The sequence below is a fragment of the Ischnura elegans genome, chromosome 1 (genome assembly GCF_921293095.1).
Source record: "Ischnura elegans chromosome 1, ioIscEleg1.1, whole genome shotgun sequence".
NCBI classification, from domain to species: Eukaryota; Metazoa; Arthropoda; class Insecta; order Odonata; family Coenagrionidae; genus Ischnura; species Ischnura elegans.
Window position 1 is genome coordinate 63332208 of NC_060246.1, and position 22265 is coordinate 63354472.

A 22265-nucleotide genomic window follows, 5' to 3' on the forward strand; every position below is an offset into this window, starting at 1 on the left:
CTCATGTTACCAACGCTCTCCTGCAAATCATAGAGTTCCTATGCTATTATATTTATGCTGTAAACAATGAGACCAAAAATCCAATCTTATTTTATGACAGTTTTACGAGCGTAACGAGAATTATCGATATAAAACCGTCTCCGCGATCGTTCTGTTTTCAAAATTTGATGCAGCTATAAAACTGATGTTTAATATCTATATTGTAATCAATTTTAATTATTTAGGGACCCATTACCTGATTTTATTTTTATATATATATATATTCTACATTTGATTACAAGGGAAAATCAGGAATTTCAGCGGATAGGTTTCATCGTAGTTGAAAATGATCTCACAACCATTCTCCCGCCCAACTTTGAGCACGCAATCGCAGCATACTAGCACCGCATAGTACGAAAAGTCTTGACAGATGGCAGGAACGTGCAGAGGCGCAATTCTGTGGAAAGTTCAACCGAGAAGGCATGAATCGATACCGCACTTGTTTGTACCTGCTAAATTTTTGGGAATAAACGTTCATAAAATATGGATCCGAGAGATATGAATACCTTCTTGTTTTATCGACAATACTCCATAGTTAATTGGGAAGGCCGTCTTCCGGATAGGAAACGTACGCGGGCTCCAATCTTCAACTCTTTTTTTCTTGAGGTTTTTCGAATCCCGTTATCCATCCTGTTGCCACGTTAAGCGGACATGGATAGTCTTCCTGGGATTTATCTTATCTCTTAAGATATTTTGATAATTTTTTTGACTCAAGTCATTGAAATTTTGATTTTCTCCGAGCGATAGCGAGATATCAGTGTCATATACCACATTCTTGCATTGTGCAGACCGTGGATACCTGTATTTGAATTAAGCTCCTTAAAAACTTTTGAATTAACCATGTCTTCATACAAAGTTGAAAACATTGTCAAAGGGTGTCTACTAGGAGAAGGTCCGTTTTGGGATCATCATTCTCAATGCCTGTATTTCCCAGATGTACCTGGGAAAGTGCTCCATAGGTATGAACCTTCCTCTGGTACCCACCATTCTGCTGGTACCGGTAAGCATGATTGAACCGCTATCTGCGTTTTACTAGGCCCTAAGGTCCTGCCGGTTATATAGGTATATCTTTCATGGGTTGAATATTCATGAGGATTTCAATTTATTATTCTTAAAATATTACCTAGGAACATGTATAAATCACATGCAACCTCCTGTATGGAATAATCTGAGCATTTCCATCGTCTTATTTAAAGGCCCATTATTTTACTTATCTCATTGAATGCTCGCAAAATCGCTCAATCATTAACATGCTTAAGAGTGCTTTTGAAGAGGTACTCTACTCCCCTATCAGCTGGCTTGTAGAAATGAACATTTTTGACCGAAATGTCAGAAGGATAAGCCACAGTCATGGGCGCCTCCAATGAAGGGAGCAGATTCCCCTACCCTCCAAAGGAAGCTTTGGTTGATTTATATGGTCCAAATCAAATAGATTACTCTGGAACAAAGCTTCCTTTCGCTCTTCCCCTAATGGAGTTCTAATGCCAATCCTTCTGATGCCCCTAACCACAGATCATATTTAGTCTTCATAGGGGTAATCATCATCTATGATTATTATGATATATTGATGCTACTGACACATTTTTGCTGAATACTGGTACTCACATCTTAATGCTTGGTCTTTCAGATACCTGGATCTCCATAATAATACCCTTGGAAAATGACAGGGAAAAATTTCTTGTTAGTAATGGCAGAAGTTTATCAATGATGGAGTGGGACCCTGTTGCTGATGTGAAACCTAAAATTCTAAATACGCTGGCTACAGTTGAGGATGATAAGCCTGATAATAACTTTAATGACGGCAAAGTTGATGACTACGGAAGAATTTGGGCTGGTAAGTTATTTCACCCAAATAGGAGATTACCTCCAAACCTAGGAAAAATATTTCTGAGATGCAGTGGTTCCCATGAAATTTAATTCAGACGTTTTTGGTCGTAAACATCCATTTAAATATGGAGAAAAACTATTGCAGAAATATAAGCTGCCACAAAAGTGTAATTAGAAGCAGTGGTGTCAGAAGAGTTCTAAATCCCCCCAAAAAAGACTGCATAACCATGGTAACTGGAACTAAAAACTTGTGTAGATGCATTGTTACAACTTGCGTTCATCTTGGCCACACCTAAAGTTAATGGCCTAATTATGTGTCACAACTTTTAAAGATCATCTTTTAAAATGTATCCTCCGCAGAGTAACTAACTATTGAGAAAATAATGATTATGTTCTACATTTACAGGCACGATGGGTCCTATTTTAAGTGATGGGATTCCACCTGGAAGAGCATCAGTGTACAGCTTTGGTGGAAAATATGAGCAGAGTTTAAGATGTCATGTCTCCGGAGTTAGCGTTTCTAATGGGATTGCTTGGAGTTCAGACAACAAATTAATGTACTATATTGATTCACCAACTCGTTCAGTTGATGTGTTTGATTTTGACATCGAAAAGGGAGAAATCAGTTGAGTATAAGTTTTACATCTCCTGCTTCTCTTTCATGTCTGAAACTTTTTTCCTTATGTAGCAAACCTGCTTCCTACAATGCAATCACCTTGCTCGTGTATGCCTATTAAAAGGGATCACAAAGCTAATACCAACTTTTGAAATTCACTTACACTAGGTGAGAAGCTAGGTTCTATTCCTGCATAACTGTTGACTTGAAATGAGTTGGTATGTGAGAAGGAGCCATTTGAAATGTGATCTTGATGTGACCCTTCATAAAAACTGTTCACTAATATCTATGTTCTCCCCAGTTTATGAAGATGAAAGCATTTGTGTGAGGCTATTCCTTCTCACTTTCAAAAAATACCATGCAAAGGGCACCGCCTCAAGATATCCATTGCTCCCTAACCTTGCTCTTTCGACAAGTATCTCTTTAGGAAAAGAATTAGAAGAGGTAGACAACAGCAGGGCACTTCTCACCAGTAAACTCATGTAAAACAGGCTAAATTTAATTTAGGTACCTCTTCAATCCTTACATTGTTTTGAATGTGTCTAGTATGTTCTCCCCAAAGTGTACCAAATAAGATAATTTCTCTTGCTGATGTTTGAGTCATCTGACACAGTAGAACAGGGATATCATTCCCAGTCAAAATTTTTATTTATGTTACGGCATGCTACTGAGGCAGATGCAGTGGCGCCGACTCCATGGGGCTTCATTATGGGTGTGAGGAAAAAATGTGTCAGGCTTGTTGATTTTCCACGGAGTGTCCAGATATCAATATTCAAGTTAACAGGGTTCTAATGTTTATCACATAACTCTTCTAAAATGCTTACAAAATTTAAAACTCACTACTTTTATAATTTCCCATGGCAAGATCCCCAGTTTGGGCCCCCCTATATTTTTTGTAAGTCGGCATCCTTGGGCAGATGGTGAGGTGCTTGCTATCCTATGCGAGTTCTGGCGCATTTCGACCATCTTCATACATATGGCCACCTCCAGAGTATATCTTTATGGTCTGCCGCAGAGATACAGCAGCCTTTGGTATGACAAACAGATGATGGTTAAAATGCACAAGAACTTCCACTGCCTTGCAAGATACCACAACATAAAGGATATGAATTGATTTATCAAATAAATTTGGGAAATATTTAATTAAGATAAAGTTTTTTTAATTGAAGATATTAAGATAAAATTTAATAGATACACACCACCATAATTAGAGGTCCATTGAATGGTAAAAAATGTAGCTAATGGTATCTCGGGAAAATTTAGCAGTACATTGTTCCTCATACATCATGGTTTGATCACCTGATTGGTCTTAATGGTAACTAAGTGCTGTATTAACACATTCAGAATCTAAGAAACTTGCTCAGCTCAATTCTGTGTATGGGTTTGACCTTCAGTAAAGTCCATTCTTGTATTGAATCAAGTTTAATTCAAATCCAATTTTGGTTAGAATTTGGTTCTTTTTCAGAGAAAAAAATAGTCCCCAAGGGCTTTAATCCAGCTAGTCCCAAGCAAGAAATTTAGGTACAAAACTCATTGTTTTATGGGATTGATTACCATGCATTTTTTGTGTATCTCCTGATTTCTGCTAACATAAGGCTTATCCTGTAGCTTATTTTGCATATCCTGAGAATTCTCCACATAATCCTATTGCCCAATGCTCTGCTGTCAAGACAATGTAGCGCATTTTTTCAATAGTATATTCACTAGACTATGTCAGCCACATTCTTTTTTTCAACATCTGCATATATGCTCCTCCAAAATAAAATTCTAACAGATTCAATACTTCTTCTTCAGCTAGATTATTACTATTAAAGTATTCTACCAATTAGGGTAGGTTTTCATGGAGTACTTTAGAAGCAATCTGGGAGCCTCCCTTTCCTTCAAGCAATTCCCTCTTCAATTCACTATAAGTCAGTCTTCAATTCACTACTGCCCGTCATTCTATCTAAAAAAAATCCTATTCTCTTCCTTACTCTCCCTTGTTTACCTAACATTCTCCTTTATAGCTCAGTTTTCAACATTCCCTCCCCACTGAGTACTCCATCCATGCATATTTTCCCCTTTGTATCGCATTTACAAACTGCCTCTCCTCACCCATGTCCAGCACTTTGTCGTTCCACCTCCTCTCCGCCCACTTCACCTTCCCCATTCTTCGCCACACCCAATGCCTCCAATCATCTCTCGTTCTCCTTCCTTAGTGTTCACGTTTCTGCGCCGTTAAGTGCCATAATCCAGATCAGACTCTTCACCAACATTTTCTTTAAACTCTTACATAACGATCCTCTCATAAGTTCCATCCTGTTCATGAATTCCTCCTTTGCTAATGCAATTCTCTTCCTGACGTCATTACTGCAGTATGCGATTCCCTCTAATGTGCTGCCCAAATAGTTGAATTGATATACCTGCTCAAGTTTTCTGTCACCAACTTTTATCTTGAGGTTTACATTCCTATCTCGCGATGCTTTACAAAACTGCATCAACTTGGTCTTCTTGTGATTATTCCTCACCCCATTCTCCTCGAAACGCTCGTCTTATGCATCCACTAGAGCCTGATGCCTCCTTGCTGACTTAAGCTAATCAACGCCTGATCATCTATGAACTTCACTGATTTGAACATCATTCCTCCCACTTTTACCCCTGCTTCCAGTTCATCCCACACTTCTCTTACCATCTCCTCAGCATACAGCTTAAAACACAGTGGCAATAGAGGGCATCTCTTGTCCATGCATTTCACATGTATTACAATAACAACAATGATTTCAATTATGGTTTTCAATTTGAGCCCTTAAATATGTTTGTGGCAATTTTCACCCATAGAGCAAAATCAGCCATGGAATAGAAAGGGTTAGAGAGGCTTGCTGTGGGGCCCGCCTAAGTTGGCACTGTGGACTCATGGCCCATGCCTACATGCACTCTAGTCACCTCACTAAAGGCAATGAAGCTTATTTGTATTATTCATTATGTGTATTCAAAACAGTTAACACAAGTAACTTTTATCATTTTTCGTTTATGTTGTATCATTCTATTCCTGGAAACAAAAACAACTTATTCTTTTTTATTGTTATAGTAATGTTAAGCATCATTAATGTGATATATCGTAATAAATGTCATGTATGTAATCTATGTCTGAAATTAATGCATAATTCATTTTTACATAATTCATGGGGATTAATAGGCAACCGCAGATCCATATATAGCCTTAATAAAGACAACCTGAAAGGTGTGCCTGATGGAATGACTATTGACACTTCTGGAAATTTGTGGGTGGCGACTTATGGTGGTGGAAAAGTAAGTATATTTCTTTATTAAACAGTAAGGAAACCTGCAACCCCTAAAGCATATTTATGACTGAAAATTCTCAAAATCATCATCTCTCATTGTATCAGCATCAAATCTATTTTGAAAGGAACTCAAAGAAAAGTTTTTTTTTTAATTAATTTAGTAAAAGTTGTCATATTAATTTTTTATTTCAGTGTTTGACCTATAAAAACTAACTCTTGGAGCTTCCAAGAGTGCGGATGGTTCTTTGAGTAAAGCTCTTTAGGTGCTGTGATTGAGGCTTTCAGCACAACTGATTCTACCAAAAATCACTAAGGGCAGGGCCTCCCTAGGCTTACCCCTGAATGTTTGCCCTTCTTACCCGTGCCCTCTCTTTATGGGCCTCTATTTTCGATGTATATCGTCTCTGAAGGCAATTTTTCTCCCACTCTCTGCAAGTGAACTTAGCTGTTCTAGAAACTTTTAACCGAGTTAAATTTCCTTTTCTTCATTACTCCCTTTCTTCAACTCTTGTGTTTATTAACACTTTTGTCTGTTATGTATGCTTGATTGATATGCACTCAAGAGAGAGTAAGGCAATTTTTAAAAATTATAACTCTTTCTTGGTAATTTTCTCATTCAGGTCTACTATACTTTATCAATTATAATGTATACACTGGTTAAATATCCAAAATATTGACTTCAAACTCATTATTTCGCTGAAATAATTGTTTTCATTCTTCCATGGTAAACCTAACAATTACGGCAGACCATTCCCGTTGACTACGTGACGCTTTCAATTTTTTCATGCCACCCAATTTTACTTTCGCTTACTAGTGGGCGTCTTAATACATATAGGCTGTGTAAGCAGTGGAAGTCCCTAGGAGAAAGGGACGTAGGGGGAGGGATATTCAAGATAAGGGAAAATAAGTCAGTCTCTACCAGGGCCGGTTCTGGACATTTTTCTAGTGTAAACGAACAATATTCCTCCCCTCCCCCCTCAAAAATAACCTCAAAAATAAAGTACGAATTCTCTCTAGACACATTTTAAAATAAATATAAATATTTTAGGAATAAGAGTCGAGACTTAAATATCAGCGTGAACTTATAACGCGCGTGCCCTTACATAGTGAATGTGATATTTTAGGGCATCAAAACCAGCGCTTAGGGCAGGCGCGCACTAGCGCGACCACGACCAGTTTTAGCATAGCAACAAATGGAGCAACGCGCAATAGGCCAAGTCCGACTCGTTGGTCGGACCCGAGTCGTCCGACCAAAATGTTTTCGACTCAGCGGTCGTTGCGGCCAGATATTACACACATTCTAATGGCGCGCCGCGCACTGACTCCGACTTCACTCCGACCCGACCATACCGATTGAGCGAGTGGAAGGTGAATAAGTTTTGCTATCGTGGTCGCGCTAGTGCGCGCCTGGCCTTAGGCGCTCTACGCGGCCGCGTACTTTGCTTATCGCTTAAACCGGCCCTGCTTCCTACGGTATAGTTTTTAAGTCCGTGTTCGGGGATCGCCAAAGCCTCGAAGCCCGTTGGTCAGTGCCTAATTCGCCCGATTGATGATTCGGTACTGCGTAAATGAGAATTTAAATTGTTGGGAATATTTTAGGGAACTCACCGCTAGCAGAGGGGGCACCCTTCGGAATAGCCTCAGCCGGGAAAATCCGCGCATTGGTCTCGTGTGGCAGTTTCTTCACTCAGCGCTCTGTAGTCACTCCGACCGGTTCTCCAGACCAAATTACGATCCACGTTTGCAGTTTCGTTCGCTTCCCTTAAGAAGACGCATTACTCGTGCACGGCTGGTCGCGGCATATCATTTGTTCTAAACTAATGAAATCGTTTTTAAATTTTAAAGGTTTTTACATCACACCATTTTCAAAATTTGCCTGTTTCTCGAATTTGACCATTATATCGCAGTACTTTCTCAGATTAATAGATGTTTATATATGATATACACCCATGTCTCGTATAGCGCAAGGGATGCGTTCCTTGGGGTCTTTGCGCTATACGAATTTGCGTTATACGAGAGCGTTTTAACATAGGGAAGATAGGGATGTGTTCCTGGTAGCATAGGTCTTTGGTATTGAATTTACTCTAAAACATCTATATTCCCATAAAAATCCTTAGAAAACATTATTTCTATAAATATTTATAGTTTAAAACATCTTTAAAGATAGTATTCACGCATTCAAAGACTTTTATTCACGTTAAAAAAAATTCTTACGTGCTTTCGAAATTCCATCCTGTCGTGCGGGTGGGCTAACATCTGCTATCTCAGGGGATCGTAATGCGTTGCCGGCAGTTGACGATTTTTAAAACTAGTCTAAAAACAACTGTTGTGTCACCCAGGCCCTTTTGTAGCTCATCGAAATGACAGGAAAGTGCTACTATAAATGCCATTTCATAGCTAGCGGAGTTTATGAATGATAAATCATTTTAATTTGAAGTCCTCCGAGTCATTAGCAGCTACGTGAAACAGTCTTTAAATGCCTTGAAACCTGACCCAGGTTTTCCTTCCCTGAAAATGAATGAACGAGAATGCATTCTTTTCCAAAAGAATATCGTCTCGTCAACACTAGATCTAGTTGAGGGGGAAAGGAGCCACTTTCAATAACAGCTTGGAGTTCATCAAAAAATGTTGTGGTGGCTGCGCTATCAACACTTGCAGATTCACCTGATATCGCCGCACTGAAAATACCTGCTTGCCGTTTAAATTCTGGAACCAACCGCTTTCACTAAATGTCTCGGAGCGATTACCACTCTCGTCTTTTTGTACTGATTCACCATGAACTTTCCGTATGTGTAGACCGCTTGGTTGAAGTTGGTGCGGCTGAGGTCACTGATATTTTAGCTTCGTCTTTATTCAAAATAAGGCATCGTGAGTTTAAACTTCCACGCTATATCGCTTTGACGCTCTCCATTTTCAAAGCAATTGACCTCTCTCAAGTCCTCTTCTAGGTTTATGGTTTTTCTTGATAAATTCTTGATTTTTCTACACGCATTCCTATTTTTTGCCGTATTCTCTTGGTTTTTACTCTGTATGGCTCTATCTAAATCACCTTCTTCTGCTGAACTGTATTCCTGAGACGCAGAAGGCCTATGACTGCGGGGAGGGAACGAAGCCATTGTGTTTGAGACTCTATAGCGGACCCTTTTATGTGTTGATGCTATTCATGCGCAACTCGGCCACCGCTCCATTTCTCCCCCGTGAATACCGATGACCTTGAAGGCTTTAGCGTAGACTCTCTGCCTGGAAGTCAATCGCCCGGTAACCTACGACGGCAAAAATACGTCTCAAACCGTATTGCTGGAAAAAAAAACTCATTTCCACTAGCCCCACGCTTAATTAACGATCTAAATTATTTATTATCATTCTGTTAAGGAGACGAGATAAATCTTCGGTAGGCCGGCTATCTGGACCCAATGACGAGTAATACTTTTGACAATTGCACAGCAATGAATTTCGATTAATATATAAACAAAAAAGAAGATTTGAGGCAAGAAATAATATTAATATGCGTAAATTGATAGAAATTACGTGTGTACTTAGCGCAAGTTCACGTTTTATCACGAGAGCGTTTAAAATTTTTGATTAGGCTACACTGCGTTGCAATGTTTCCCCGAGGAACGAATTTGCGCTATATCGAAATTGCGCTATACGAGACATGGGTGTATCAACAAATATTAAGCGACCCATATGATGTTTACCGGTCGAGAGAGGTTGAAGCGTCATCGTCGCCTTCACTACCAATGTCGCTTCTACTCGATGTTTTTCACATCGCGATGGGAATCGTTGTACACGTTTGGCGTGACGAGACTTCTAAAAGAGTGGTTGGTGGCACTGAAGCGTGAATCATATTGGTGCTCTTGGTGACTCGATCGTTGAACTGCCTGAATGGGAACCTTCCCACGGTCGAGTTGTTTTGGGTTGAGGGGCGAGTGTCAAATTTTTGGAGCGACTAGAAGGCATGCAATGCGTCTCTGTAGGAAACGTGAACGTGGGAGAATCTCCTTCAAAAATTGACATATAGTAAACCAGGAGAGGATCCAGACGTTGACCACAGGAAGGGGTCTCCATGTCCTTTACTACCCTCCCCCTTCCACAACGAGAGCTATTCATTGATTTATATTTTATGTGCAGCCACATTGCGCAAACGCTATTAGAATTTACTTCCCCTGAGCGTTAATATTTTGTTTCCTCCTCTCCTTTTAACTCGCGTTGAAATTTCTTTCTTCTTAACTATCATGGCTTAAACATTCCTATCTTGAGAGGGATAATGAACATTGTATCCACCAAGACTTCCACGTCCAATTAGCACTTCCAAGCCAATATAAAATTACTCACGCCCTTTATTTTTTAATTCATTTACCACTGCGTCCGTAGTGAAAACTGTCGAAAATGCACTAGTTTAGTACCTCTAAATACAAATATCTGATCGCTCCAAGTAGCGATTATTTTGACTGATTTTGAGAGCGGAAATGAACTTAATTAAACTGATAGAGTATGCCTTCAAACTAATAACATGGTGCCTACTTCGCATTGATTAAGTTTTGATATTTAGGCGAAGTTACCGACAGGCGAAAAGAGAAATCGGGCGTCACCGTTAGTGTGACCTATAAAAATTGGCCAAGGGGACCTCATACAAAACGCTAGGTTGAAATTTTCCTCCATAGAGCAATAAATTAGAGTTCGAGCTCAATCTCACCTCTGCTTCGCTGAACTACAAACCGAGTTCCGAGATAGGAACATTTAGCCGACACAAAAACCTTATCCCCAGCTTATCCATTACCCCTTAAAAACTGGGGAAGTGATGTGTTTCGGCTATTCTACGCGAGACACTTACGTTCTTGTGCAAGCTGTCACTCACGAAGCCCTGAGTTCCTTAGAAAGAACAGGAGCTATTTTGCATTACAAATATATGTATTAATTTGCACATTCGCTGCCGAAATGTGTAACTTCACATTCCCAGTCGTATAATCCGCCGTGTCCTATGAACATAATTATATTACTGAAGGACCATAGAACGTATTAATAATCCATAATTACAATTCTTAATTTCAGGCATTTCTTTAAAAAGTTTCTGCTTCCTGATGCGTCCCCTTGGAGTAGATTTTTAAATGAAAAAATTGGGCTATTTTATTTTCTTGTTAGGACACCTCATTTTCGAAACCAATACTTAATGATTTCATCCTATAGTTTATAACGCCATGGCGGTATGAGTGATAAACGTTCTCTGATCGATTAATATTACGTCATCAAAAATATAAACTTTTAAGCCTAATAGGGAGAAAAAATATTATCATGAAAATTGTTTTTAAATTAAATACAACTTTTTACAAAAGGTACATTATAAATATTTGTTTTCTCTAAAAAACAGGTGCTCCGCATCGATCCTTCTTCCCCCGGTGGAGGAACGCTTCTCTCTACAGTTGATATCCCTTCAAGCCAAGTGACATCTGTTGCTTTTGGTGGGCCTGAATTCACTGATTTGTACGTAACGTCTTCATCAAAGGACTTATCACCGGTAGAAATGACAGCATTGCCTGAGAGCGGGTCAGCATTTTGTGTTAAAGGATTAGGAGTAAAAGGATTTGCTGGCAACATGTTCGACTGGAGCTCTTAAATATCGCAATTGATCCAGGATTTATAATGCTATTAGTTCCTTTATTGAGTCATTCATCCAAGTGTGTCACAGAATTTCGCTGAAGTAAGTAACCCAAAAAATACATTGGGCAAACCGAATTTTCCGATTCACAAAGTCTTTCCTCACGGAAATTTTCTAATTTTTATATGGAAAAATCATTCTTTTTTATCATAGCAATTCGATTCCAATGAAAACGAGAAAAGTTTATATCAAACATACAAGCCATGTCGAAGCAATATAGTGAAACTAAATTCTATCGGCTTTTAGCGCATCAATTTCTCGAATGCAGGTGATTAATATGTCATTAAATATTTCGCCAATAGAATTTAATTTCACATTAATGTCATTGACTTGTATTAAGCCGTGTGTCTAATGGCAATTTCAACATGTGCATACAACTGTAAGTAAACTTAAATAAATGAACCTCTGTGTTGTATGAACCTCCTGATTTGTATGAAGCGGTGTGTCTAATGGCAATTTCAACATGTACATACAAGTGTTAATAAACGTAAATAAATTAACCTCTGTGTTGATTTCCCCCATAAATATCTGTACCATCATTTAAGACAAAATAGTTTTGTTTGGGTGTACCATTTGTATCGTCTTATATGAACGGTCTCTCCGCTCATTTTCAGGGACCATATGATCATCTTTAACTAATGTGGAAGTAAAATACTTGCAGATACATTTTTCATGCAGAAAAATGACCCGAGTAACAAGTAACAATTCATAAGAATGAAATATTTGACGCTCCTACAACCAAGGCGAGTAAATTCTGCTGCTAGGCTCCAAGCACTAATCCCATGCTCTCCGGAGAATAAAAACTACCTCTTACATCCGATTCGAACTTGCCTGCGCGTAGGCAACCACTTCAACTACGAGGTTAGGATGGTGGCCGCCCACAGGGTTCGCGTAATAGGGTAGTTTCCTTCATCAAAGAAAACGGAAGGCATTGATTGCGATTCGTTACCCACCACTAGTGTATTCATAATATACAAATTATTTGGTTTTAGAAATACCGGTTTAGACGAATGGCAAGGGTCAATTTTATCCTCATTTGAAAAAGGCCTGTTTTCCCGGCAGTCATACTTACCCGTCGCGTTTTCGCGCGCTTGAAAATATTCACTTTTCATTTAATCGCGAAAAATAGATATCGTCATTTAAAAATATAAAAGCGTGAAATACGTACTCCAGGCGTAATAATCTTTCGATTTGGGCAATAAAAAATAATAGGAAACCACCCTATTATGAGAAATTTTGGAATGAATAAAAATTTTGAAGGATGTGACTTATACATTAAGCGTTTGGGATTTTAGGGCAAGCACGCCAACAACAGAGTGGTAAATGGGTACCTCTCCCTGCGGTAGTTTGGTCCCCGAGCCATTTGGTACCTACTTAATCCAACAGCGTCCCCATGCATTGATAGTTTTTACTCTGGAGAATTTTATATTTAGAGGGACAGTAGTCGGGAAATGTAAACGTATATTTATCACCGCTGCAACGAATTGAAATTTCATTTGAGGACCATTTTTTAAGCAAAAGCTATACATGTATGTATTATCGTTTTCAATAATGTGTAGACACCCACGAGTTCCACTTAACTGATGGGGCCGGGTCGGCGAAAACTTTGAGGGTTGGCACATGAAGAACCTGCATCCTTTGCCATCGCGGCAGAGCTACCGAAGCTGGACTCAAACTCAAGGGGAAAATGCCCAAGCGGAATAAAGATAAGCGAATGGAATTCACTGAGGTAACTCACTTCCACACACACGTTCGGCCGCCGGAGTGATTTCTTTCGGGCTTTGTGGCGAGCTTTCTACTCTCTCAAGATTCATATTCGGACCACTCACCATTTATGCCTCACTAATACGCAGCATCTCAGCAAGTCGGTCTTTCCTGTGCGCGGTAGTTGCGGTGAAATTCTGGGAGGGTTCGAGTCCGAAGTAGTAATACTTTTTCATTTTTTTTAATTGTGTTTTTCCTCCACATTTACTCCTATAAAGTGTGTTTAAACTGTGGAGGAATTGTATACAAGCGGAAATAGACCAAAGAGGTATTACACAAAAGAATAATGTGCAGTAGATAATAATAATTATCTCTGATCGGGAATTTCCGACGCATAAATAGAGAAGACCCTCCAGATTATGACGGCAAAATTGGTGTTGAGTACCTCACCTGTGAGCTTTTAGGAAAGGTTAAGAGGTTTTTCTAATTTTTTTCACGATGCACGAGGAATTTGGAGTTGAGCCTGACAATTTCGTGAATGCCGCAATGAAAGCGGAATATTTGTTCATAAATTTATTCATGATTTTTTTTCTCTCAGCTTTGACTTTGGACGAAAATTGTCTATAAGAGCTTTAACGACACTTCTTCTAAGCATGGCTCACTCTGAAATTATTCCTACTTTAACTTACAGTTTTACAACACCATATAGGTACACCTGGTGTTTAGTTACTCCTTCAATCGCTCCTTCGTATTTATATTCACACCGACATAAAACGGCCGTGCAGAGAGAGGTCGTTATGGACCGAAACATGACGGCGACAGGAAGGAGCCTAAAACGAAATGACCTGGAACCAACGTTCTGAGGGTCGCAAAGGGCCCTATTAATCATTCTCAACGTTTCTGTAAGAGAGAACGGAAAAATATCCCCCGAAAGAAGATTTTCCCAGTATCGTCACTGAGGGGCCCTGCCAATATTAATAATTTGAAGGGGAGGCCGTGAAACCTCAGCGATTCGGATGCATCACCTTCTCAGATAGGCAAATCTTACCGATAATAGAAATCTATGTATATAAATCATTGACCAGAGAAGAAGTCCTTAATTTAGAAATAAAATGTAAAAGGCAATAGGTTGCTCACTGCAATAGCCATTTTGACTGACTTAACAAGATCGGTTTATTATAAAATCAGTGTCGGAAGCTTGATGGTGGGTGAAGAGAAACTGGCTCATGAGTACACCGGTAATCCCTTTCTTTAGGCCAACTTTTTCCAATCTTGTTTAAAGGCCTGCTTGCAAAGTACCATTAACTCGTATGAGTTAACATCTAAATATATAAACGCGTTAATGAACACGAAAATGCACCGTGTAACCACCCAACTTGTGCAAATGTATGGACAGAAAATAGAACCTATTCTAATTGGATTCATGCATTCCTATATGTTCCGTTTAGGTCCACAAAAATTGTTAATGCAAACAGACAAATGACTCGTACGTGTTAATGTATCGATCATACAGGGCTTAATGGGTGTTGAGTGACATCGGAAATACATTTAGGAACCCCCACTTGTCAAATCGGCCAATGCAGACATTCACTCAAGTAAATCCGAACGACCGCGAAGAATAATTGTCGACTTGTATAAGCATAGAGTAAGTATATACTTACTCTATGTCATAAGCAAGGGCTTCTTCCATGGTGAGGGTAGAGCTAACTCCAGATTTAGCCACAAGCGTGTGAATTTCACAGATTCAGGGTAAGGGTGTCAGGTCCTTACTCTGGGCCACCTCGAACTCTGAGGATTTTGTTTTAGGGTGCAGGAAGGCTTCACCCGCGATTTGCACAGGGAACCCCTCGATCATCAGCCAAGCGCTCTTCCCACAACACTTCCCACTAGACTACCACGCTCCCCTAATTCAGATTACGGTACTCAATTTTTTCTACTTCTTTCACCTGGCCTCCTGCCCCCACCTCCCCTTATACGCGCCCCTAGCTACCGTTGGAAATGTAGCAAACTCACCAAAATCTTCAGTCATGTCTTCTCATGGAACTATGCCAAGAATCATTAATTAATATCATTCTTGCAGATGTAAAGAGCTATGCTCATTCTCCCATCGTGAATACTCCGCTTTTCAACGGTACTAATAAACTCGCCCACCCATTAGTGCTGCGAACCTACGGCCAGAGTACTTTCGAATGACAACGGCCAATAAAAATTCTCGTCCTTCTTTTGGCGAAAGTCATTGACGGAACTCATGAGCACCACAAAACGCTGTGAGTGGCTATGTTGCAACGTGGTTGCAACAAAGATAGATAACAAACAACTCTGCCCCAAACCCTTGGGTGAACATGACGGTGAGGGACTTTCTATGGACAATTCTCATCTGACTCGAAATTATCGTCCACATAATTTGGCGGCGTATTCCATTGATAAGCAACGCACAACCATATGACATCGAATTCAATTCCGAGATTCCTACCTGCGGAGGTTCACGGAACCCGATAAAAAATATCTCGCGTAGCTATGACTCAGAGATAAGGAGCCTCTCCCATAGATAAGATTAGAGAACCCAAGTCGCACAGCATATTTCAGAAATCCATATTTACCCGTGTAAAAAGCTTCGGAGTTCCTCTTATTGTAACTGTTAGTAAGGCCATTACAACGAGCAAAAATGGGCATCTTGAGGAGGACGGCAATTTACGCGACGATGACGCTATGTAAGTAAATCCAGATACTTTTAGATCAAGAATTGACTCAGTCATTTCTTAATCCAAAAAGAATATTTTCATACATATTCAAGCGATTTATTACAGGAAAGAAGTTTAATTTTGCCCTTTATTATGCATTTCTCGCTTCTGGCGATTTTTTTCTGAGTGAATTGTTATATTCAAATAAAAGTTGCCAAACCGAATTGATTTCGAAGATTTTTTGTTTATTACCTATCTTCCGTCAGAATTTTTGCCTCAAATTTTACGAAATTTCGACCAAAAAACAGCGCAACTGTCATTTAAAATTTACAGTCGGAGAGTGTCCATAGTTTATAGTGACATCAACCAGTATGATTCACATGAAAACCACAAGGCTATTTTTCAACTGTTAGATGACTTAATTTGGTGCCCCTATGTGATCATCTTAGCAGACCAATGGCCACCTACCAGTGGCGTAGCCAGGGGTGGGTCCGGACCCCTCCCCCTGAAATATAAAAACACAATTATTTTGTTCATAAAAGAAAAATTATTGAAAAATCATGAATTTAAAAAATATTTCTCCAACAAATTAAGATTTTTCGAATATGAATAGTGTTAAAATTAGTTTAAAACCCTCTATTTAGTGCCGTTTTTTTATTTTCCACCCTATTTTTGGACCCCTACCCCAACGAAATTCCTGGCTAAGCCACAGAAACCTACAGCAAAATGTTCACTTTCTTCACTCATTCTAAATAAATGACCCATTTGGTATTTGTGCGTGTCCATACTGAAGAACTCAATGCTATTAAATGCTAAAAAACTAAATGGGAGAGTTACAGAAAAAGGATAGTTTCTGAATCTCACTTAATATTGCTGAATTGCCAATTACCATTGAGTTTTGTGCTCCTTACAATTTCTGGACTAATTCAGGGATATTCAATTAACTTCCCCATCTCTTCGGCTCATCTTGACAATGTGAATCTTTTGGCGACTAAGAATAAATGACTTATCAGGTTATTTCTTTAATATATAGATCTAAGTTTAGAAGGGGAAATGCGAATATTAATTCTGAGATGCCTATGACATACCAGCAATATCATCAGTGCTTCAAAAGCCAAACTCATAGGAATAAAAAACTATTATCAATAAGGGAGATTTAACACATCAGCGCCCAAAGTTTTTTTTTTATTCACACATCTTCCACTTTTATAAAATATGATACATATGAGCTCAACATAATGACCACAATTCAAACTGACTGACTAATAGAGGAAACCTCCAACTAAGTATGTGCTCCGAAACATATGCTAAAATTCACGTATTATAGACATCGCAGGAGTATTGGCTTGGAACTGCACTGGGTGCCATATGACGGGTTAATAAAATAAGTAATTCTGGAAAAACTTGCCCCCTCCGCGATTTTAAACGTATAGATAAAACATTGCATGGCCTGAAAAAATAACTCACTTTAAATATTTAATATATTTAATAATAATAAATTCAATAAAATAACTCACTTTTTTTAACCTTTGGCAGTGGTAATGAGCATGCTCATGGAAGAGGTGGATGCACGACGTAAGATACTTCTGGGTAGAAAAGCAATCACCAGGACTTATAACAGTAAGTGTCACTAAATATTTTTGTGTGATTAAATCAAGGTAGAAAATTAAGAAAAAACTGCATTTTGATAAAACTCTCATAGAAATGTAATTACTATCTATCATTTAAAATTCAAAAAAGGACTTATAAAAAAAAGGAAATAAAATTTCCCAAATGGCTTTCCTGATGACACCACACTTAGCGGAGACAGAGTCATTTTATCGAGAAATTATATTATTTCAGGGATAACATAAGTAGACAATTCAATAATAGCTACATTTATAAAATCATTCTCTGTTTTACATTATGGAATAAGCATTAAGCAAAAGAAAATAAAATAATATTTTCTTCAATTAAGCAAGAAGAATTTATTGAACAAATAACTAGGTACTACTTTGCAGAGTTAAAAACTGTGCTTATGTATTTACTATGGCAATGTTCTATACAGACCGATTTGCCAAAATAGTTAAGTACACACTAGAGGTAATTAGCTTAACCCTTTTACTACCAGCCCATTTTGGGTAGGATGCGCGAAGACTGCCAAGGCTATTTTCCGGAATTTGCAAGATTTCGGATTTTTAATTATTTCAGCTACTTAATTTTATTTAATACATCTAGATTTTTTCCAAATACTAAAGATAGATTTAGGCTTAGAACCAGAAATAGATTATGGAGGATTACAGCAGCTGTTGAAAAGGCTGCAATCGCAAAATAAAAGTCAAATAAGTCGGGATGATAAATCAATCGGCCCATGGCAGTTTTCGCACAACCAGCAAGGGCTGATTTATCGGCTAGTGACAGTAAAAGGGTTAAATAAATATGATCTATATGCTCTTATCAAATAATATTTTATTGAATCCAACAATATTAAACTTCTTATTTTCTCTTCCATCCATATCAAAAAGGGAGAATGTCTAACAATATCACTCAATGATACACAGATCACAGTAGAACAATAAAAATTCTAATTGTAAGCATAACTTCAACAGAAACTCTGGACTGCTTAAATCCAAGGAGGTTGTAAATATCTATAGCCTCCTTGGCTTAAATCACATTGAGATTTTATCCAAGTAAGTACATACCACCCAGTGGCGCAGCGAGGGGGGTTTTGGGGGATAAAACCCCCCCAGAGCTCAGAGAAATTTTTAACATTAATCCTTTTACTTACTTGGATTGATATCGCTAATAGAACAGTGTAAGGATTAATGAAATATCCCTCTGAAAGCTGTAAATCTCACCATTTTGAACCATTTATCTTAAAATTCCTCAATTTATTAATCTCAAACCTACCACTGATCCTGGTGGGTATTCCATACCCCCACACACCCCGATATTAGTAGCTGTGCCCCTGATACCAACATTCAAAACTTATATGGGACACTAACCCCCAATTTTCTGTTATTTTTTATGCAAATTTACACCTGAGAATTTCAAATGGTATAAATTTTGGTGGAGATCATGTCACTGTGATAAGATAATTAAACATCAAAAAGGGAAGTTAGATTGCCAGAATCAGTAATGCAACTTCTTGTAAGCCAATATCGACTCTTCCATTAATACCGACCTTGAAAATCGGTGATATTTGCTAAATATTATCCCTACATGCTCAACATAAACAATCAGGAAAATCAGTTCTATGCGCATTAACATACCAGTACATACCACAAAAAAGATATTAACTTTGTTTTACATACATCCCATATCACACAATAACTTTGATCAATATTAAACTGCCATTTGATCTGATGAACGTCAATAACCCAAATGTTTGCAAAATCAAGAGTAAAAGAAGTATCCATAACAAATAACCCTATTTTTCGATTGATGAACAATTAGTTACTGGAATTTGGCAGTCATTGTAGCACTAAATTACGTTTTTCGTTGACCAAAGTTTGACATTATAGTGAACTTTTTGTACCTAAGTAAATTTTTTTATTTGTCATATTTGTACAATAATTTCGTATTCCATCTGGATTTTCTTATAAATGCAAACTTTTTGTTCGATATCCTAATTTTTGTATCACAAACCTATGGGGTCAATAAAATTGGAAGGAGTCACTTTTAGTGACTAAGGTTTAATAACAATACTATTGACATGCATACACAAATGGATTTTTTGAGCTTAAAACATGGAAAGAATAGAACAAAATTCTTCATCATTTCATTTAAACACAAATTTACTTTTGGGCTGCAGAAGTAGCCTACACACAACTCAAAATAAGCTGTGCCCACTAAATAAAGAAATAATAATTTTGGCAGTGCTACCTAATTCCCCTAACTACAGCAAACACATTTGTTAGCATTTTAAAAAGACAAACGCACCACCCAAGTCCTGGATACTCAGTTGGAACTCAAATCTGCAACATCAACTTTAGAAAGCAAGGACTTATACCAGCCACCGCCCAGTGCCGGATTTACCCAAGGTAACACCTTGGCCACCTCTCCATTGAGCGCCCCTTCTCACTTGAGCCCCCCCCTCCCCGATTTTTTTGATGAGGCATAGCCACTCGCATGAGGTGATGTTCAGAAAAAAGGAATAAACATACATATATGGCCGACAGCAGAACTTTATGCTTGAATTTTTACGCAGGGAAAACATAGACGATTCAATATAAAAAAACACCTTGGAGTAAAACTATATGAAACAGTTAAACTATTATGCAACTAAAACACTTTATGAATTATTATTATAGTATTCTACCGGTTAAGGTAGGTTTCAATGAGGTACTAACGAAGTTTCCTTCTTGTCTTCTTTTCGGCAAATTGATTAATTAAGGCATCGCAGTTAAAAGTTCTGCTATAATCCTAATTAAGCACATTTGAAGCCCTAGCAAAGAGGGCACCTGCAGGCAGACGGAACCCACATAAGCCTGCTGATGGCAGTGCACTTCGAGGCACCTCCAGTACATATCATTACCGGTTGCCAAACAGAAGTCACCCCTTGCACGTTCCTATTTTGCCTTACGGTAAATCCGGCCCTGCCTCCACCAAGGCCAGCATATACATATGTAGATATGTATATGCAAGAATTCAATGGAGTTGCCCTTCCCCGTAATTCTAGACTATGCAATACCAACTATTTATCTATTAATTTATTTTAATTCTTTTATATTTTCATGTCATTACCAGAGGGGACAGCAATTCCAGCATGGGGTATTGTGCTCATGGTGTCAGCCGGAATTATTGCATTGGGTGTCATTCTTTATTTTGTTCTACGTAAAATCATTCTCAAAGATGATGACACAGATGAGCCATAAGGCACCTCAATCAACTGCCAGGTTAATCTCAGGCATCATCAATGTAATATATAATTAAAAATGTAATCATGTACTTTTATATTAAATTCCTTGCCAACTGTCATCAATATGGACATTCAGTAAAATAAATTGAATATATGTACCAATTTTTAATAAAAACTTGTGAGATAAAAATCAAGTATTTATATATCATACTCTTAGCTCTATCAGGTAAAATTACAGAGAAGAAAAAATAACTTCTCCGGTTAAAACAACTTGTAGTTAACCCTTTCACTGCTGCTCAATCTCAAAAAACTTCAAACAAGCGGCGAAAAGGTTAAAATGCGTTTCGTTGGGCCATGGAGCAGGTAGGTACTTACAGGATGGGCCTCCCTCCCGAAAGTGACAGCTCCAACTGTAATTTGAAAATCAACCAATCAATCCGATCATCAAAAAATGATTGTTTGTATCGCACTCCTACCAATCAAGCAATCAAGTACGTCTTTGAAATGTGTTTCTGCGAAGAAAAATTACAATTTTATTAACTTAGATAAAAATGTGGCTGCGGACCACCAGAAATTGGTTATTTTAGCAAAGTTAACAAAATCGTCATTTCTCCTCGCAGAAACACGGTTCAAAGACGTACTTGATTGCCTGATTGGCAGGAGTGCGATGCAAACAATCATTTTTTGATGATCCCATTGATTGATAGATTTTCAAAATGTAGTCAGAGCGGTCTCGTTTGGGGAGGGAGGCTCCCCGCTAGGAGGGTCCAAGAGACAGGCCAGCGAGGGTGAGCTAGTCGAAAAAAGGGTCCTGGATTTGCGACCCTACGGAGGGTGTACCACGCCCATCCTGTAAGTACTCCATGGCCCAACGAAACTCATTTTAACATACTGCAATAAAATAATCATATTTCAAAACAATACCAGCCACATGTGTTCCAAACAGTAAAATATCTTATTATGATGTTATGCACGTCTTTAAAACCCACCACTTTCATCAACTCTAGTCTAGAGTCTAGAAAGTGTTCTTTTACAACTGGATACTTATTTCAAGTCTCGTACACCCCAAATTGAGAGACATCGTGCACATTCTTTTCGTCAATGGCATGATTTTGAGCAGTGGTTCCCAAAGTGGGCGCCACAGCCCCCTGGGGGGCGTTGCTGTAGTCTATGGGGGCGATAAGTGCCGAGGGGGCGGCAGGGGGGCGCCGGAGGGTCCTGACAATGTGACAAGTGCGAAGGTTCCTTAACCTTCCTTTTGTCTTCGTTTTCATGCTTCGCTTCTCAAGTTTACTTTGTTTCCCGCATATGGAAGTAATTTAAACCATGTTTTTTCTTACATTTTAAAGTAAGAACAGTTGAAAAATATTTTCAAGCCTTTCTTGCACAAGGGAAACGTTTGAAGGGGTTTAGTTTCATTTGGTCTATCGTTGGTACAACTTCACGACACAGAGAACTTAATTATTTATTAGTCATTTAATTAGTCATTGTTTTTAATTTCATTATTACAATGTTCCTCATATGGTTAATTAGTATATAATTCTGATTATTATTTGAAAAATACCGAATGAGAAAAGGTTTATGGATCCAAGGGGGCAGTGGCTCGAAAAAGTTTGGGAAA

General features: G+C 38.5%; 2 protein-coding genes across 2 annotated transcripts; both read left to right on the plus strand.

The window, feature by feature from the left end:
* Window positions 1-628: 628 nt before the first annotated feature.
* LOC124161850 (regucalcin-like) lies at window positions 629-11919 on the plus strand. The gene is made up of 5 exons (XM_046538073.1): window positions 629-1039; window positions 1667-1873; window positions 2273-2491; window positions 5658-5770; window positions 11132-11919. The coding sequence occupies exons 1-5, from the start codon at window positions 880-882 to the stop codon at window positions 11375-11377; spliced, it is 945 nt and encodes a 314-aa protein (XP_046394029.1). The 5' UTR covers window positions 629-879; the 3' UTR covers window positions 11378-11919.
* A 3733-nt stretch (window positions 11920-15652) lies between these two features.
* LOC124161857 lies at window positions 15653-20834 on the plus strand. The gene is made up of 3 exons (XM_046538082.1): window positions 15653-15834; window positions 17341-17424; window positions 20533-20834. The coding sequence occupies exons 1-3, from the start codon at window positions 15789-15791 to the stop codon at window positions 20658-20660; spliced, it is 258 nt and encodes an 85-aa protein (XP_046394038.1). The 5' UTR covers window positions 15653-15788; the 3' UTR covers window positions 20661-20834.
* Window positions 20835-22265: the final 1431 nt, after the last annotated feature.

Excerpts from the sequence above, each read along its gene's own strand:
- LOC124161850 (XM_046538073.1), top strand. The coding sequence starts at position 880 with ATGTCTTCATACAAAGTTGAAAACATTGTCAAAGGGTGTCTACTAGGA. Across the intron at positions 1,040-1,666 it reads CCACCATTCTGCTGGTACCG|ATACCTGGATCTCCATAATA; the intron begins GTAAGCATGATT and ends TTGGTCTTTCAG. Across the intron at positions 5,771-11,131 it reads CGACTTATGGTGGTGGAAAA|GTGCTCCGCATCGATCCTTC; the intron begins GTAAGTATATTT and ends TCTAAAAAACAG.
- LOC124161857 (XM_046538082.1), top strand. The coding sequence starts at position 15,789 with ATGGGCATCTTGAGGAGGACGGCAATTTACGCGACGATGACGCTAT. Across the intron at positions 15,835-17,340 it reads TTACGCGACGATGACGCTAT|TGGTAATGAGCATGCTCATG; the intron begins GTAAGTAAATCC and ends AACCTTTGGCAG. Across the intron at positions 17,425-20,532 it reads AATCACCAGGACTTATAACA|AGGGGACAGCAATTCCAGCA; the intron begins GTAAGTGTCACT and ends TGTCATTACCAG.